We start from the raw sequence: 19508 nt of genomic DNA on the forward strand, positions 1-19508 counted from the left end.
GTAGCGCAATCTATAAATAACGGGGAGAATTTGGGTCAAGCTTCGTAATAATTATAGGAACATTTTTTCCGACTACAGGAGTTCGGTGAAATAGGCCACAAGAACATAATCAGAATTTGCATTTAGAGGCTGCATAATAATAAAAATACATCAGAATACTGTATATGTCACTCGTTCATTTACAGTAAATCTGTAAATCAAAGCTCCCTGAAAGGCTTTGATTGGATCGTCTTGGTGACTTAAAATCAAAAATGGAATTGCACTTTTTTAACCTCAAAATGGCTACAATTCAGTCAGTTTTACAGATATGGAACTAACATCTGGCGTGGTAGTAGCTGAGAGTTTTTCATGTTTTTGTTACTTGTGCAACACTTTGGTTACCATCTGTTGTTTCTTTTTTTGTTTGGTAATTAATAAATCCGAGTCAGCTTGACTTTTTAGCCAGTATTATCTCAATCAAGTGTCGGCATCAATCAAAAGTGAATGGCCAAATATATTGTTAGCATGCAGATCATAAATGTATGGTTTCATTGCAGTTCCTTGTGATACTGATAATTGATTTTTGATATATTTTGCAGCCTTGTGTTTTGGTAATTCACTTTCTGAGCTTTGTCTAATAACTGACTTATACCTGATATTTGTGTCACAAATGTTGCCAAATGTTTAACTCGACCATAATGTTTGAGGACTGTGCCTGGACGTGAATAAATCCGAGCAAAACTGCTGAACCCACAAGTCAGAAGACAATCCCATCCTCTGTGAGCGTCTCCCTTCTGTTTCCTGCAGAGAAACAGTGAAGTTAACATTATCTCTGGGTCAGAAAGACAAGGCTTGAATATATTTTCGGCCCCGCAGAGGGAGATAAAACATAAATGCACAGCTGTGTGCGATCTCATACCAACCCACACACTTTTAAAACAATACGCTCAGTTGTTCGTATCGCCCCGACATTATGCACCTTACTAAGTCCACTCGGCTTTTCGTCCTTTTATTGCCCCAACACACACAGACTGAATCCGGACCCTTGATGTAACAGGATCGGTATTCAAAGCTGGGGGTGGAGGCGCTTTTACACCAACTCCAGATGTTTGTAAAAAGAAATGTCCTCACTCTCACCAACGTGGAGACGTTTCAAAGCTAAAAACTCTTGTAACTTAATCTGGTATTTGTCACAGTCTTGTTTATTTTGGGAAACATTTGGTTTGTATCACCAGAGCAGCGGTTAAAAAAAAAAAAAGGAACATTGTTTTTATAAAAAATAATTAACTCAGATTTTTTTTCATTTCTGATAAAGTTTGAGAACAGGAGTCCAGTAGATAATCGACGGGCTGAGGTGTCGACAACCTTCAGGTTATCTCCTGCGACAGACGTTTGCTGTTACGATGAAACTAACAGGAAACATCTTTTCTCAATTATCTCAGGCAGAATGAGAATCTGAGTCAGGAAACAGGACCTCGTCGGAGCCTCGTCATTGTTTCTTTTTCGACTGTTTTCATAAACTGATGGTCAGAGATATTCAAGTTTTTTTTTTGACAGACCAGAACAGTGGCCACAAACAAATTGGGCATTTTAAGAATAAATTCGAGCAGTTTGACCAATCACCACAGAGGAGAAAATATTAACACCAGAAGTTTAGAAAAATACTTTCTGTTTGGGAATCAGTCTGTTGTTCAATGCTAACTATTAACACAAAAATCTGAATAAAATAAGCTTTGACTGGTGTTCAAAATAAATGAAGTTCATTTTAAAGAACTTTTTTGTTTATTTAGTTTTAACTGTTTGGCTCTGTTTCCCGGTTTGTTTAGTCTGTTGTTATTTAGCTGGAAAACAGTCAGTTACAGTTTCAGCACCTGGGACACACGTGTGCCCGCAGCTGTGCACAAAATATGCCCGTAAACCTTCACGCTCGCATATAAAGACACTCTAAAAAAACATGCAATTTGTTTTCTATCTTCATGTTTCGTGTTTGTGTCTTCATGCGACCAACAAATCTTGTAAAAAGTGCAATCGCCGAATCAACAGTGAGACCTGAGGCTCAACACGGCAGGTTAAATGCAGATTTAGGGTAAACTCATGCACTCCTTAAACAACCGCCTCCCCCCTTCGTCTGCAAGTATTTTTCCAGATGTGTTTGCCCTGATTGGGAGCAGATGATCTCTAAAACCTCCTGTGGATCTTTAACATGATGTAGGTACATTTTTTTCCCCCCAAACAAAAATGCTGTTCACATGGCAGGAAAATCAATCATCTGGAACATTTCAGCTGTTTCATACTTCTCTCTCTCTGCCTGACTTGACCATGCCAGGGTCACAGAAACACTACAGGTATAAATTAAAAGTATTTAAAGGAAATGGGTGTCAAGTGCTTAATGCTGGCTTCGCACATTTATGCAAAACTCCTACGCGGGTTGTCATCGTGGCAATGACTTTCAGTGCCTCTTTTACAAAGCAAAAAATATAGAAAAGCATCCGAGAACACAAATGGTGCAAATGTTTGTGTGCAATATCTGTAACGATTGGTGGTTGGTGGTTGATTAGGACCCAAGGGTGCAGAGCAGAACGTAGCAGGCAAGCTGGTATTTTTCCAAAAGGTTGATCAAATTAAAAACAAACAAGAAAAAAAAAACTTGATTGAAACCATGAATGAGAGAGGACACAAGCCAGGGCTTAGATATGAGGATGTGACAGAGGAAGAGAATGAGTAAAACCACAGAGATTAGGTCTGCTGAGATGTCTGATTGGAAAGTGAGAACAGGTGGGATGATTAAAGATCGCTGACAGGTATGTGTGTGTGTGTGTGTGAAAAATATTACAGGCCGAGGAGAAACAGTGACCAGCATGGAAAACAGAAACCTAAAAATGCCAGGCTAAACAGGAAAATGAAGTGACTAAGAATGCCTAATAAACTCAACAGACTGTGGCAGAAACATACTGATACATAAGCTGAAAAACAGGATTCAACGTGAAACTCAAAAGGCAAACCTTAACTGACCAAACTACTCCATAAATGTTTTAAAACTGATATTATATTCTTCTTTTATTTCTCTTTTCTTTGTCCCCACATTCTAACAAAAATGCTGACAAAAGCCCAGACATCAGTAAAATGTTCTGCATGAGCTTATTAAAGCTCACAACTGTGTAACTGCGACACAACAGGTTGTGCATAAAGTTGTTGTGTGCAGCGAAGATCGTGAGAGAGAGAGACATAAAGTCAGTGAACAATAAAACAATAGGAACAAACTGAAAATGTTGATTTACATTAGAAAGCGTGTTAGAGTACAACCATGCATGTGTGTGTTCATTGAAGGTTAAAATAAGGTCCTGGTGAGAAAGTGACACCCAACACTTTTTCTAAAGCGTACCATGGTGACACACCTATGTGTGTGTGTGTGTGTGTGTGTGTGTGTGTGTGTGTGTGTGTAAAGTAGAGGAAGACCAGAACACTGACACCTCAGGTGTGTGTTTTAGTAAAACGATCCATCTCATCCTACGGCTCATAATGTTCCTCAAGCATCAGCGTCCCTTCTGTTCCACTTCCGCTGGCCATTATTAGAATGACAAGCAAATCCATCCATCTTTTCTACCCGGTTTTTCTTTCCAGGTCGCAGAGACAAGCAAATCAGAAAGCAATAAAACTACAATTTTACCCCAGTTAATCCAGCATTTGGAATAACAACAAGAGGAGATGAAATAGTAGCTGAAAAACGAACAACTTTCTCAAGAACATTTGTCTCTGATGTCAACATATCTGAATACTGACTGAAAAAACAATCAACTTTAAACAGATATGAGGCAGAAAGCACTAAAACTTAGACTGGGGACCTGAAAACCATCTGCAATCCTAACTTTTGGTTATGAAAGAAGCAAGATCTTGACAAATTCCTGGCCTTATCTGTCACAGTAATAATAAAGATCCAATAAGAGGATAAAAAATGAGAAAAACACAGACATGCTGCAGTCTGCCTCAACACACACATAAGCAGAAAGCACTTTGCTGTGTCACAAATCAAGAGCCAAGTAAACAAAGAAAGGAAGGCAGCAGAAAGCAAACCTTGGAGATGAGTGACCATAAAACAGTGGAGAAATACAGGCAGTCGTGCAAAGTGGGGAAACATGCACAAGCACTCACTAAACCTTCTGCGGGGTTATTTATTGAGCGAATGTTAAGGTAATCACAGCTGCAGAAACGCTCCTGCATACTTTGATTATCGCTGCCAAAAAGAGAAGAATAAACGGAAAATAATCAGCTTTTTGAGAGTTTTTTCTTTGGCTTAAATTCTTTGCATTTTTAGTCCACAGACATATATATATATCTCAGTCCTGATGTTCCTTCTGCAGTAAACTAAATCTGAAGCCTGACTCAGGGGGGACGGCCCCTATCATCTTCTTCATCCTCCAGGGAGCTGGTGAAAACTCAGCTTCTGAGGGTCGTAAACAGGAAGAACAATGTTGTTATTAAATCTGTTATTTGAGCTCTAATTGTCACTGTTCCTAATGTGAGGAAAACGATCACTCCCTTCTTCCTATTTTCACTGTCATACTGCAGAAAACTTAAATACATTATAAATCTGATGCCAGTTATGGTGTGTTCTGTAAAACTTTATTTGGGTTCTCCTCCTAATGAGAGCATCAAGCTACAATCAGCAACTTCATATCTATGATAACACTTGAATTTAGAAACTGGAAAGCAACATGCTACTTTCAATTTGTGATAATAAACTAGTTATAATCTTTATTAAATGACATTGAGTTTGTTTGGTGTAATTATTAGTGATTAGTAGAGCGTTAAAGTCACACCTCCATCTTATCAGACTAATCCAGTAATCTCAGTATTTGCAACTATGTCATATTGTTGTATCACAGAGTGTCTTTGACTCATTTCTTTCGTTTTCACATTGCAGGGAGCACGTGACTCTGTCTTCCTGCTCTTAGATGTTAGCAGCATCACTGCTGCCTGCCACTCAGCTTCAGCCCTCCGTTCACATTTGAAAATCCAGCTCATCACGAGCCTCGGGTGGGTGAAATGCACAGTCGTCAAGGGCCAGCTAAGAGGAATTCACTTCAGCTTTATGATTTCAGCACCATGGGTTAAAAAGCCAGGCAGAAGAAGCTGAACTTTATTTCCAGTCAACTTCCAAAATAGTCATTAGTAATGAAAAACACTAATAGGCCAAAAATGAAAAATAGAAGAAACATTGGTGTTGTCTATCAGCCATTGGTTGCTTTGATTTCTAAAGATAAAACCCTTATTGGTTGATCACTAATTAAGGGCTTTAATTAGATGCTTCTCTGTATTTGGATGTGTAAGTTGTTGGGGCCTTTATGCCTCGAATGTGCTCATCTTCACTCTTGTCGGATCAGCGTTCCTCGCAGGGGTCTACAGTTTTCACAAAAACCTGGGTCGCCCTCTTACAGATCTGGCGGACCCTTGTAAACTGATAAAGACAACAAAATTGATGCCACACAGGTCTTACTGTCAGGCATACAGTGTGAATGGGACAATAAATTAAGCCTTATTGTTTAGTTACATCACGGCGAACAATAAAAGTCAAGATAGACCAACAAGCACTCCAAAAAAAAAAAAAAAATCAAGAAAACTGCATCTTCTTTGTCTTCTGCTTTACTGGTAGAAATATTTGGCAACAAACAAATCAATAAACATAAATCCCATCATTACCAGCATCACAATCTAAACTTTTCTTGTGAAATTAACATGGAAGTAACATGAAACAGTATGTTGTGAAGCTCAGATGTGTGTAAGCTCAGTGGTCGGATGGGTGGCACAAATACAGGCATATTTTTTCTCCTAATAACCCAACACACTGAAAACTTTTGTCCCCCCCACTCCGTATGTGGTGGGAGCTCACTTCTAACTAATCTTCAGATTTAGTATTGGCTGCTCTGAGTCTCAGGGCCGCCCCTCCTTATTCTGCTACATGTCTTAAAACATAAAATATGAGAAGAAATGTGCTGCTCTCAGCACATCTGGAGCCTCACTGGATCAGCCTGAGGAAAATGAAACTGAGCAAACCAAGGTCTACTGTCCAAATCAAGCAAATAAACCACAAAATCAATTAGCATATCTATACTATTCATAGCTTCTTGGTTTTTCTCTCAGTTTCATTGCTGACCAGACTGTTTGGTCCTCTGTTTTTATGGAAGCCAAATCTACCCTCTCAGCTATGAGCAGAAATGAGGACTGCAGAAAATATTGCATGCTGAATCAGAGTATTGTGTCTCGAGTGTGCATGTATGAGAAGCCCTCTTTCAGAAAGGCAGCTGATGTTCAATAAAATCACCCCACTACAGTATACTTTTTATTTGAAAAGGCTTATTCATTTGGCCTCATCTTGTAAAGCCTTTTTTGTTTCTCCCCCATTTGATTCATTAGGACAATAAAAGCAACAAAATTCTCCGCTGACTGCTCCAAACTCTCCCCACAGAACACGAAGCCAACGTTAAACAAAGACCCGAACACGTTTAAAACGCAGCCGATTGGATCTGTCACTCCTCATGTAGAAATAGTGCCTGAGTGCTGTTTGCATGTCAGCAGGGCAAGCCTAAGTGAAAACACATGTATGCGTAAATGCAGAAAGCAGAAGTCGAGCGGCCTCGTCTCTCTGATAAGTGAAACCAAATCTGAACTGTAATGCATTAAAACATGTGAAATGGAAACAAAGCTACCAAATGCTTATAGGTCCCTATGTCACCGCTAATTGTAAGAGCGAGGAGGAACACAAGCATATGTCTAAAATGTCAACAAAATAAATCTGACGGTCAGCTCTCTGTTTTTTTTCTTTAGGTTTTGAAGAAAACAAACTTTATGACTTCTGACAGATCCGCCTCCTGACGTTTCACCTTTCTCGTTTACCTCGAACATCTGGAATGCTTCCAGCGCCACACACTCGAGAAGATATGTGCATGAAAAGCTGCAGAACCTGCGGGACATCTGCGGTCTGAAAACAGGTCTGAGGCGGTGACATTTTTTGAGCAGAAAGAATCTGTGACTCATACACCTGCAAGCCTGCTAGGAAAAAAAAGGTGTTTCACTTTCACGCCCGTCTTACCTTCTTCGCAGCCTTCGACGGTGACCTCCTGGTGGGCTTCTGCACCTGGCTGCTCTGCGTGGAGGGCTGCTTGGACACGGAGCCGTTCTGGCGCTTCTTGGTGGGGGAAGAGGGGGTCGAAGACGGCGCCGGGGAGGGGGAAGCAGGGGGCGAGGAGGAGGCAGGCACCTCCGACCCGAGACTGGCCATCTCCTCTGTGGCTGTGAGGTGGAGGCTGCGCAGACTTTCATACGTCTCCTGACTGACCACCAGCAGCCGGGTCTCATGGTCCATCGCCTTGATCCGCTGCACCACCTGACGGACGGACAGAACGGCTCTTTATTGCTTTGTTTAGAGAAATGTTCAAATATTCATCAAAAAGTACACATTTATTCACACTAATTCGTTCCACATTTTGGCTTTACAGAAGCAGTACAGATGAAAACCATCAAACTTTATGGACAACATTTTATTTAATGGGATAAAACATTTTAAATAATCTATTTTAAACACATATTTCATATAGGACTCATAAAAGTGGGACAATTTAGTTAAAATGAAAACCTAATGGTGTATTCATAAACACCCATAAAGGTCTGGGTACGAAGTGACTAAAACTGCAAAAAAAAGTGGTGAAAGTCACTTGGCTGTGGTGGGTTCACAAACCACCCTCAAAAAAGGGCTTTTTCAGTTTCAAATCGCCCAGTCACTGGTTGGTCAAGCTGAAAATCCTCACAACCCGACTGATTGGTGACTTTTCCTCAACGGGACAAGAAATAGCTTGAAGATATCAAAAACATTTGGTCCAACTTCCCGAAGTGGACATGAGTTGTTGTCCAGATCTGATAGATGTTTGACAATCTTCTATTGGTTAGTCCAATTGTAAAGCAAAAAACCTAACAAAACTAACAAAGAAAACATCTCACAACATGTATTTAGAGAAAACTGATGTAGAATCTAAGCTTTTTGCAGACAAAACTCAGTTTTAACAACAATAACAAAGTTGACCATCAGATGTTTTACAGTGTGTTTGCCTTTTATATGTTTGTGCTTTTCTTTGTCATTGTTGCCTTTTTGGTTTTGTTGTTTTGTGTGATGTAACTTATTTTCCCCTCCTGGACCACCGTAGTTGTGAAACCCAAACCCAACTTTTGAGGTCATTCCTGGAATACAATGAGTGGATGAGAGAACTAAAGAAAAAAAAAACCATTCTGAATCAGAGCTTCACATTATTAATTTACATGCAGATGACACTTTTTATAAACAGCTGAGGTGTTTTGTAACAGTTTAGATGCAACCAAGCATCATTATCCAACAAAAGAAGCACAGAATGGAGAGAAAGTGGCAGCAGCTCCTACTGTGTGCAAAGCTGAAGTTTTGTTTATGATGGGGGAAAGTATGTGTTTAAAGCTCCAGTTTCTCCGAGACCAGAGACGCACAGCCAGGTCTGGAGACAGTTTTAACCTGATTTACGGTGGCAGCAGACATTTGCAGACATTTCTTGGCACAGGCACATAAACTGTGGGCTGAACAGACAGAGGCTGGCTTTCTGCTGCTGGTCCGTCTGGGACTGATATCTGCAAAGGGTTTCTTATCACCAGTCTGCGCTCAAAAGTCTTGAAATTCTTTTGTCTTTCTGTCTGCGCAAAGGTCAGCAAGTCAAATGGAACTGATCTTTGGATTGGGAAGCTCAGTGGCAGAAAGTGCGCACACAACAACAGCAAAACATCAACCCTGAAGTGTGCCAACCTGTGTGACCTGTTGATGCACCCCCGCAGGAGCCGAGGGCTGTAACTCGAGTTCAAATCATAAATATGAATGGAGCCACTCGCCTGGTGGTGCGTCTCTCTCTCCACGTTGACTCCGTTCACGGCCACCACTCGGTCCCCGGCGCGCAGCCCCGAGTCCTCCGCGGGTGACGCGGGCTCCACTTTGCGGATGAACTGTCCGCTCTTCCCCTTCTCTCCATGCAGGTGGAAGCCGTACCCGTTCTCCCCTTTAGCAATAACACAAAGCCGAGGTTTCCGCTCGTTGGCCATTTGCCTCTGCAACTTAAAGAGTGGTGGAAAAAAAACCAAAAACCAAAAACCAAAAACGCGCACACACACAAAAAAAGAAGCGATGGGAGTTCAGGAGGAGAGGGATAAACTTCCAGGGTGCGTCATGACTGCGCCGTGCAGAAGCTCACATCACAGCAGAAAGAACTCCAAAGGAACTCATAAAAAGGAGAAACCACACAAAACAAAAAAGGAGTTTAAAAAAAAAAAAAAGGCAGCGGAGTTTCAGTTTCCTGCAGCCACTCAAACAGATCGCGTGTCTTCTCGTCTCCAAGCTGCTCCAGATCTGATCCGGTCCTTCAGGACCTCCAGTAGACCGCCACGAATGTCCCTACGAACATCAGAAACCTGTAAGGGTGGGGTAAAGGTGTGTGTGTGTGGGGGGGGGGGAGGTTAATCAGAACTCCCTGCATTGATCCACAACGACAGTCCGGAGAGAGAACATCCCGCTGCGGCTCCGAGCTTCTAGTTTGCGCACGATCTGCGGCTTGTGCGCAACAGCACCACCTTCCTCCAGCTCGGAGACTCTGGACAGAGAGAGAGAGAAAGAGACAAGAGTCCAAATGGTGCAACGACGCCCCCCGGCGGCAGGAACAACAGCTCATACAGAATGCTGGCAGAGGTGGTGACTCAGCCTGCCAGCAGCTGTCCCCCTTTAATCTGTGTCCCCTCTGAAGTGAAAGGAGCAACAAATCAGGATCTGGGCGGTATGTTAATTAAAACTCTTGATGGTTAAAATAAAGGATCAGTGCTTTGTTTGTCATGTACTTTATGTGAATGTGTTGTAATAAAATAGACACAAAGTGACTCTAAATGGATTTGAACCTGGATCTGATTTGGACCTAATTTGACTTGTTTTTTTTTTTCTTTTGCATAATGCTTTGAGTTGTGAATTGGCACTGTATAAATACACTAAATTGAACTGAATTCTCAGTTAGTAATAGCAATTGTAAATAAAATACACCTTTTTAAAATAGGATCTTTCTGACAACACCATAAAAAAACCTCTTGAAATTCTGTTTTGGGTCCTGGTTTTGGTGCTCCACCTGTTTTTTGCCGCTTAACTTTAAAAATTACCGTTGCATTACACAACATGATTATTTTATTTTATTCCTGAAGACAAACTGATCAGACATGCAGTATTGTAAATGTATTTAGAGGCTGTTGGACATCTAAGTCAGTTGTGATTAATGTGACAAAATCAGATTTCAGTACAGTCACAGGTTTGCTCAACAGAAAACACATTTATTAGGATGTTTGTAGGATTTTTTTAGTCTTTAAAAAAGTTTTACTTGCAATGATGAGAAAACTTGGTCCCATTTGTAAGCTGACCCAAAGAAAAACAAACCAAATTGAGTTAAAACAACAAGTATTATTTCTTAAATAATACAGCAGCATCATCATTGCCTCCCAGTTTGGTTGTATTGCTGCAAACCAATAGATGCTTCATCATCACTGAGACAAAAATAAATAATTTAATCAGTGAAATGTCATGTTTTATCATACTGCAGCCTTTCCTAATCCACTCTGAAACTGACCCCTGACAGAAAAAATACCTAATATTACATGTTATACTCAGCTTCCTTTAAAGTAATACTGCACATAAGTTAGTTTAGTTTTTTATTGCAGCATTGTTGTCAGTTCTTATTCTACTGTAGGAGAAAATAATGTCTGATCTTTGAACTCAGTGTGCAGAGAAATGAGTCATTTTAGTTCTTTATTGTGGCCATTTGGGGGCAGTGAAGGCTCATAGTATTGAAAATGTGTTTCCCAGATCAACTCAGCTACTGACTAATAAATGAACAATAAATGAATAATGAATTAATATTTTTCAGTCTTTCAAGTTTAATGGAGTTAAAAGAAACAACACTGTGTAATGCATAGGGTACCTTTAGTAATACATTGATTTTTGAAATATAATTAATAATTATTGTCAGTGATATTTGTTTATGCCTTTATAAGAAAACTATAGTTTGTGATTACCACAACAAGTGCACTTGTTGCTCATATTTTGAATATGTTGTAAAGGTTTTATTTGTTGACGTTTTTTTGTAACAGTAAAAGAAGTTGACATTAAAACATCAGCCTTCCCAACAGTATTGATCAGTGTGTTGCTGTTGTTGAGCGTCTCGTGTTGAGCCGTAAATATGATGATTTGTGCCAAACCTTCATCTTTGCCGCAGCGTAAACATCAACAAGCATCCAGTCGGATCCAGCCTGAGCTCCCCGAGCAACGAAAAACCAGATGGCCAGTCTCAGTTACCATTTGTATAACCATGTCACAGTGGTTCCACTGATCTGAGAGTCTTCCTGTCCACAGCGATGGCCCCGCTGACTCCGAGCATCATTTCCTCCATGAGCTCCCGTGGGAACACACACACACCCACACACACACAAGCAGAAAGGTGTTTGATGGCTCTTTTCTTAACTGCATGCCCACCAACAGATGTATCATGACAGCTCCATTTAAAACACAAGCTTCCTGTCAATCAGGCCAGGATGGATTGTTCTTTTCACTGTGGTCGCGTTGGTGAATTTAATTTGAGCAGAGACGAAACGAGGAGAGACATGTTGTTCTCCCTGCTGGGAGGCACTCTTTATTTTTGGAAGGGTGTTAGCATGGCCTCAAGACCAAATAAATTGTTTCAGTTGGTTTTGGGGGCAAAGATGTGGCAAAAAAACCCTCCTGATTTTACCGTGAAATGTGGAATCCTCGCATGAACCATCATCCGTGCAGCTTCAGGGATTAGTGGATTAAAAACGACAGGGGAACACCTGATTACAGATTCATCAGTTTGAGTCCAACAGAATACAACAATTCACATATAATTTAAATTAAATAAGAGATGATTTAAAGTATTACAAAAACACCATATAAATTGTTGGAACTGAAAGAAAAGATGCTCATTCTGGAAAAGCATGTGCTTTAAAAGCTGGGACAGCTGCATGTTTATGGTTGTGTTGAATCACCTCTTCTGTAAAAAACAATAAATACTTAGAAACTGAAGCGACCAGATGCTGTAGTTCGGAAAGCAAAATATTGACCTTTTTATGCTAAAAGAGATAGTTCAGATTCCTCGAAGTGCAGATCTGTGGAAAGCTTAATGAACAAATATCATCTCACCTGTTGCAGATAGCTCTGAACATCCTCAGATTGGAGAATCATTTTACAATAAGGGTATCTTTATTAATGACTAATTGATAGTTGTTATATATATATATATATATATATATATATATATATATATATATATATATATATATATATATATATATATATATATATATATTTATTATGTTGTGCTTAAAATGGTTTCTTCCTGCACTTTTTAGGATATGAATATCTGTGTTTAATCAGAGTCACGGCCTGACAGGTTGAAGAAAATGGGTTTAGTGAATGTGTGCCGCTTTAAAGAAAGATGGTGCTGCAGCCTTTTTCTGGCATTTTATTCAAACACACACTGAGAGACTTCATTAGGAACACTAGCCAGGAATTTATCTCAGTGTTTATATTAAAGGAGACAGTTAGTGCCATCACGGCAAATGTCCCGGGGTAATGTCCGGGATTAGTCTTTGTCACCTAAATGGCTCAATGAGTCAACAAACTCCCAGGAGACACGATGTCCAAAGTTTACATCCTGCTGAGACAAAAGGCTGCAGCAACAGCTGCATTCTTTAAACCTATTAAACTATGAATTAAACATAACCAAAGACTAAAGGTTGTAGGAATCTACTGAGCTTACACAAAAATGACTGTACCTCGGAGAATTTTACAGAAACTGAGCTAAAATTTGTTGTGGTAGTAGCTGACAGTCATTCACAGCACATATTCCAAGCACTAGCAGATCATGTGAAATCGCACAAAATGGTATTTTCACCGTTTGATGAAAACAGCTGCAACTCCATCAGTTTTCAACATAAGACCTTAGTCTAAAACAATAGACTATATGCATTCATCCAAGGACTGTTAGGCCTTTAGTTGTTTTATATGAACAATATTTAGTAAATCAGTACAAAGGAAAGGTTTACAAGGCAGTGGTGAGAGCAGCTGTGTTTGGAGACAAAAAGACAGGAAACAGAACAGGAAGTGGCAGAGCTGAAGATGTTGAGGTTCTCCTTGGGAGGGACAAGGATGAACAGGATTAGGAATGAGGTCATCAGAGGTAAAGCACAGGTTGAAAGACTGGGAGATAAAGTTAGAGAGGCCAGACTGAGATGGTTTGGACACGTGCAGAGGAGGGACAGAGGGTATATTGGTAGAAGGTTGTTAGAGATGCAGCTGCCAGGAAAAAGACAAAGAGGAGACATATGGATGCAGTTAGAGAGGACATGGAGGGAGGACAGAGGATGCAGAAGACAGAGTTAGATGGAGGAGGACTTGCTGTGGTGACCCCTGAAAAGGGAACAGCCAAAAGAAAAAGAAGAAGATTTAGTAAGTCAGTAGTGACACACTGAAGCACCTCCTGCTGAGCATCTCCCCACACTTCGCTGTACTCTTTCTTACAGAAAGTTCCCTAAATATCAAAAGAGCGCAGGTGAGAAAGGAACCTGTGTGAGGAAAATGCCACAAACCTCCAGCATGTGCCATGAAAAAAATGGAAGATAATGTGTGAAGAAACATAAACCCTGATGATTTATGATGATCACTTCAGTCATTGTAACATGAAGCCTGTAACACACCGTTCATATGATTTAACCCTCCTGAAGCCAGGAAGAGAAGCCTTTTTAACTTCAGGTCAATTTGGAGGGTTAAATTTAAAGACAAAGTTTTTGAAAAAATAAACAAAAACAAAAAAGCCTGTATCTCCTAATTGTAGACACATCTTGCTTTTATTACATGCAATGTTTGTGTCTCTTGGGCGTAATTTCCTGGAGCTATAAACTTTTACATGTGATCAAAATGGACAGAGGCATCGAGCCCCCTCCCCCCACAAAACACACTGAGGGGTGGAGAAGGGCACGGCTCTCAGCTTTAATTAACCACACAAGCTAAATCATTCTTCCACCTCATCACAATCTCCCCCCATTTATGCTCCTCGCCTCTCTGTGTACAGCTGAAACACTGCAGGCTGCAAGACATTGAGTTCACGTTCCCAGAGTTTCACGGGAGTTCTGAAAACATCGCTCGGGTTTGTTGTTGGTCAGCGAGTGGCTTGTGTTGCTGCAGCGCTGCAACAAGAATATGAGGTCAAAGGTACACGAGTGGCTCCCAGTCTTTGATGTCCACACACTGTTTCAGCCTTTGTTCAGGTGCACCAAAGTATTTAATGTAAAATGATGCTTTTATCCTTTTAAATGTAGATTTTTTATTTATTTTAAATTGTTTTTTTACTTAACATCTGGTATGAACCTATTAAACCATTTGAAACACACCTCAAAGTGCTTTTTTAAATCAATGAAATAACAAACTGCATTAAACGCAGAGGAATGCCACATTTTTTTCACCACAAATAAACTTTGGTGCCTAAGATTTAAGAAGGCTTAAACAAAAAAAGCACTAAATCGGTTTATGAACACTAAGTAAACTATGAAAAAAATGACAAGACAAAAAGTTAGATAAAATGTGCAACACACGCAGAGCCAACAGTTCTAAGGAACTCAGACATCCTTGTCTCCAGCCACTCTCTTTCTGGGAGATCATGAGGAGTTTCCAGGCCATAAAGGATACATAATCCCATAACTCCTCCAGTGAATTCTGGGTCTGCCCTGAGGTCTCCTCCAAGTGGGACATGTCTCCACCCATGTGATGGAGCTCCTTGCCTTATCTCTAAGGCTGAGCCTGGTCACCTGACAAAGGAAGCTCGTTTCAGCTGCTTGAATCACATTCTCATTCTTTTAGTCACGATCCACACTCATAAACGTAGGTGGAAGCTAAAATCTGGACAGACCTGTAAATCCAGAGGTTTTCTTTTAGTCTCAGCTCCTTTTTCATCATGACAGATCAGAGCAACACCCTCATTACTGGAGATAAGGCCCCAATCTGTTAATCTATTTCCTGCTCAGATACTTGAACTCATGCATTTAGGGCAGAGACTCAACCTAGACCTGGACGGAGCATTTCATCTTTTCCTGGTTGAGAACTATGGCTTCAGACTTAGGGGAAGTGACTCTCATCCCAGCTGATTCGCACTGGGCTGCGGACTGTCCCAGTGCACGCTGAAGGTCATGGCCTGGATTAGCTACTAGAAACACATAATCTACAAAAGGCAGAGATGAGACCATGAGGTTCCCAAACCTGACACCCTCCTGTCCATGGCTGAACCTTGAGATCCTGTCCATGAGCACCACAAACAGGACCGGAGACAAGGGACAGCTCTAGCAGAGTCCACCCCGCACTGAGAACGAGTTCAACTTTGTGCTGAGGATGCAAACACAACTCATGCTTTGCTCAATCAGGGACCGGATAGCTCTCAGAGGTGACCCCAGCACCCCCTGACAGAATGCCTCAGGGAACACGGTCATAGGCCTTCTCCAGATCCACAAAGCACATGCAGACTGGAGAGTCAAACTCCCATGACCCCCCCCTTACCAGCTCCTCAAGGGGAAAGATCAGGACCACTGTTCCACAAGTTGGACAAAAGCCACACTGCTGCTCTGCTTTACTATTGCTGTGTAACATTCACAAGGATGTAATTCCTTTACAATAACATTTAGTTTCTTTTAAAATGAAAAAAGAACCAAAAAAAAAACAATGAAAAATACTTTTTTCATATGACTTATTGCCTCTCTGTCTTATTTGTTTTTGCCTTTGTACACATATATGTTCTAAAGCAATGATTCCCAAAGTTGGGGTCGGGACCCCAGTGGGGGTCACTCAACACTAAGTAGGGGTCCTTAGATAATCTCCAGATATCCATTTACAATAAAAAACTTAGTTTTTATGCTATGTTTGCACCATAATTGTTACAAAAACTTGAAATACACATCCATAAATTGATTTAAAAAATAGCATAACGAATGTTAAGACTGTTTGTGTTGTCATTATGTCCTTATTTTAGAGAGTCATTAGCATTTTTGGATGTTTAAACAGCCAACAGATGGGCTCATACACCTTTGTCACTGGTATTTTATGGGTCGGAAGCTGAAAAGTTTGGGAACCACTGTTATAAAGTACCGATTTGATGTATTTTGATTAGTTTTCTGAAAGCCAGAGTTTCCTTTGAGTACGCTAAAACCACCTTTGGTTTCAAGTAAATGTATTTTTCTCATTCAGTTTCTCGCTGCTGCCAGTCTGCGTGGTGTGTTCATCAATGAAGTTAGCGTTGTTACACTTTAATCTGTTAGAAACTGTAAACATTATACAAGCTGGATAGCATCTGATTGGCAGCGTCAGCAGCTCAGGATGCTGACGCTGGGGTTGAGTTTCTCTTTGGGACTTCTGTTCCAGATTACAGCTCAGAACGGCACTGCTCTTGTGTCTTAATAACTCTGTTAATAGCGGGCAGTTGTGAGATTATCAGAAAAAACTTTTACAGAAATTGTGTTTTTAACCACTCTTTGGTTGCATTATTTTTTTTAAACAAGTCTTGATTAAAACAGTTAAAGAAAATGTTGCTGATATGGCGGCAAAACCTTTCCCCCAAATATTCTTGAGGAAAAACAGTCTATTTTAAACCACAAGAACATTGATCTTTAACCTCAGTTTTACATTTTTGCAAACACAGCAATACTGCGCAAATGTTTTCAACCACATCTAAGATATTTGTACCTTGCTTCCAAGGAGACAGACCTTTTAGAAGCAGTTCTTCAAGCTTGTATAATATCTGAGAAATAGGAAAAGAAAAATCACACAGGACCTGAGAAATGCATCTTCTGTTGATCATCTACTGCATGACAAGTTTTCAGCTAATACTATTTTATATCAAGCTGTTATCTTTGGTGCTTTTCATTGATTTGACCAAAAAGTGTCTTTGTGAAAGGTTTCTGCTAACAAAGTGTTTAAAGATCCAATTTAAAATGATTTCTTTGATAAACTGCTTCGAGTCAATCCAACACTGTTCACCCGTTGAGTTTAGGTGCCTGAATGTTTCATAGATCAGAGTTGATCTATGGCTGAATAAACACAAAACATTCTTTAGAAAATGAACAGTAACATGAAAAAAAGAGTAAAAAAGCAGCCAAAGTCCAAAGAAAAACTTTAAAAGACCTTCAAAACGCCTAAAAATGGTTGATCAAGTCCTCTACTCTGACTCAAGACTTTTGCACAGTACTGTACGTTAAATGATACGAGATTTTCTTAGAGCTGATCAAACATGCAAGTTTCGTTCTTACGTCCTTGATCTGTCAGTTGGTAATCCAGGGAAAAGTCTCGCTCACTCACCGCGCAGCCGAGTTCAGGCGCCATTAATAGCAGCAACGAGCTGTCCAATAATTAACCTCGCTGCTGCTTTTGTCCGCTCATTATAAACATTTCTTCGAGCGTCAGAGTGTGTGACACGGGGGCTCCAGTGAGCGTAACCTCGGGCAGGAGGTGCAGAAATAATGCCAGGACAAAAATTAGCCACGTCCTGAAGAACATCAGCGGATTCATCGTGAACGTTACGCACTAAATGTCCCAATCAGAGGCACTGTAAAACATCTGTGCACATTTATTAGGGCTTTTATGATCATTTTAGTCAAATAAATCATTCAGATCAAGTAAATGCTCTTTTGGGAAACAGTTAAAGAGTAATCAGAGGTTATGTGTTTTCAGTCACTTTGAGAACGCAACAACAAAACGCTTTAAATCACCTGTTAGTACACGTCATTAAACTGTCAGGGTACCAAACCTTCAACTGAGAGGAAAAGTTAAACATTAGATACCTTGTTTGGGTTTTAGTTTGTGTTTTACAATTCCAGTAAAATGCACAAGTCTGTCAGTAGTTTTAGCTCTTTGCATTGATTGTGGGGTATAGGTGGACGTCCATGTGACTAAAATCTATACGAAAAAATAATTTCATTCTGTGGAGCAGCAATTATAGTTTGTCTGGTTAGATTATAGGGACAATGAACAATTAGGAGAACAAAATACACACTGTGGTTTTATAAAAACCTGAACTACTAGGGTTAAAAGAATAGTTCAGATCTTTTTGAAGTCGGGTTCTGTGGAAAGGGTATGAGCTATTAACATCTTACCTGTTGCAGATAACTCTTTAAACAACCTGAGTTCAGTTCAGATTGAAGAGCTAAAGGCTAGTCCATGCTGAGCCGCCTCTGAAGCAGATTGCTGCTGTTTTAAAACGGCTCCAGTCTTAAACATGTGGCTGTGGTTCATGCCAACACTACATTTATGTGAGCACAAATAGCATTTGTGGGGCAGCCTGGAGCACTTCCTGCAGAAATACCACAATATTTCTGCAGGAATAACTGTTGGTCTGCACTTTTTATGCCACTTAATATTGTCTATACTCTATCAAGTAGAGATGCACTGATACTGATGCCAGTATTAGGTTTCAATTCGATACTGTGGGTGTATTTGTACTTGTACTCATAAAAGTGTTTTGATATCACAGCACCAGTTTAAGGCAGCGTGATGTTCACTTCTCAGCCGGGCAGTCAGGTGGCACAGAAGGTTGTAATTTAATTTTTTTTTTTTAAGCTGTGTGTCCTGATCCACACTCCTCACCAGTTGGTGCTTAACGAGCTGCTTAATGAGAGCCAGCTGCCAACGCTGATGGCTCAGGCTTCAAAACAACCGCCCATTGTCCTTTTGTTTTCTTAATATTGCTAATATTTTAGGTTTTAATTAAGTTATTGGGCAGGAATAATGTCTCTGTTGTGAGGTGTTAAAGGAATCGTTTTAATTTTCAGTATTTTTACTGTAGAAAATGTGCTTAAAAAACAGGTTAGATTTAGAAAAGATAAAAGTCTTCGGCTTAAAAAGGACTCTCAACAAAACCACAACCTTTTGTTGGAGGGGGTTATTTAGAGACCTGAGATGGTAAGTTGACGGGTTATTTACTGAGCTTTATTGCATTTTCATATTTGCTTTGGAGACTATAACATTTTTCCAAGAACAAACAGACATTTTTGTATCTCTTTGCCTTTTCATTAAAAGAAACTTATAAACCACAAGGCCACCAAAAGCAAACCAGGTTATCACCCGTACTGCTTTGGGTGGAAGGATAAATTGTTTATGCCATGTTTTGTCTCCAAACTCCACAGTTTTAGAGCTTTTAAAAGCAAAGTAACAAACATGTTAGTTCTGAAAATGCACAAAGGCAAATACTTTATTGTTTTTGTATAAGAAAATATAACTCCCTCTCAGGGTTTAGAAACACCTCTTTGGTTTTTAGATAAGATTTGACTACAGTGGAAGTCAAAAGGGGAACTCTGCAACATGAGCCTACTGAATGTGTGATCATTCAGTAACAAACTTTCTATGTATTTTCTTTCACCCAGGTAACTTTATCCTCCTGCTATCGCTT

At 40.1% G+C, this 19508-nt stretch overlaps 1 protein-coding gene across 1 annotated transcript in view; it reads right to left on the reverse strand.

The window, feature by feature from the left end:
* LOC108239197 (Na(+)/H(+) exchange regulatory cofactor NHE-RF2) overlaps window positions 1–10073 on the reverse strand; it is a 28882-nt gene extending 18809 nt beyond the window's left edge. The window contains exons 1-2 of the mRNA XM_017421773.3: window positions 8878–10073; window positions 7067–7360 (exon numbers count right to left, since the gene is read on the reverse strand). Coding sequence (XP_017277262.1) covers window positions 7067–7360; window positions 8878–9084 — 501 coding nt within the window. The 5' untranslated portion in view covers window positions 9085–10073. The remainder of the gene's footprint in view (window positions 1–7066; window positions 7361–8877) is intronic.
* Between the last annotated feature and the right edge of the window lie 9435 nt (window positions 10074–19508).

This window comes from Kryptolebias marmoratus, linkage group LG12 (genome assembly GCF_001649575.2).
Source record: "Kryptolebias marmoratus isolate JLee-2015 linkage group LG12, ASM164957v2, whole genome shotgun sequence".
In the NCBI taxonomy this organism is placed as follows: domain Eukaryota; kingdom Metazoa; phylum Chordata; class Actinopteri; order Cyprinodontiformes; family Rivulidae; genus Kryptolebias; species Kryptolebias marmoratus.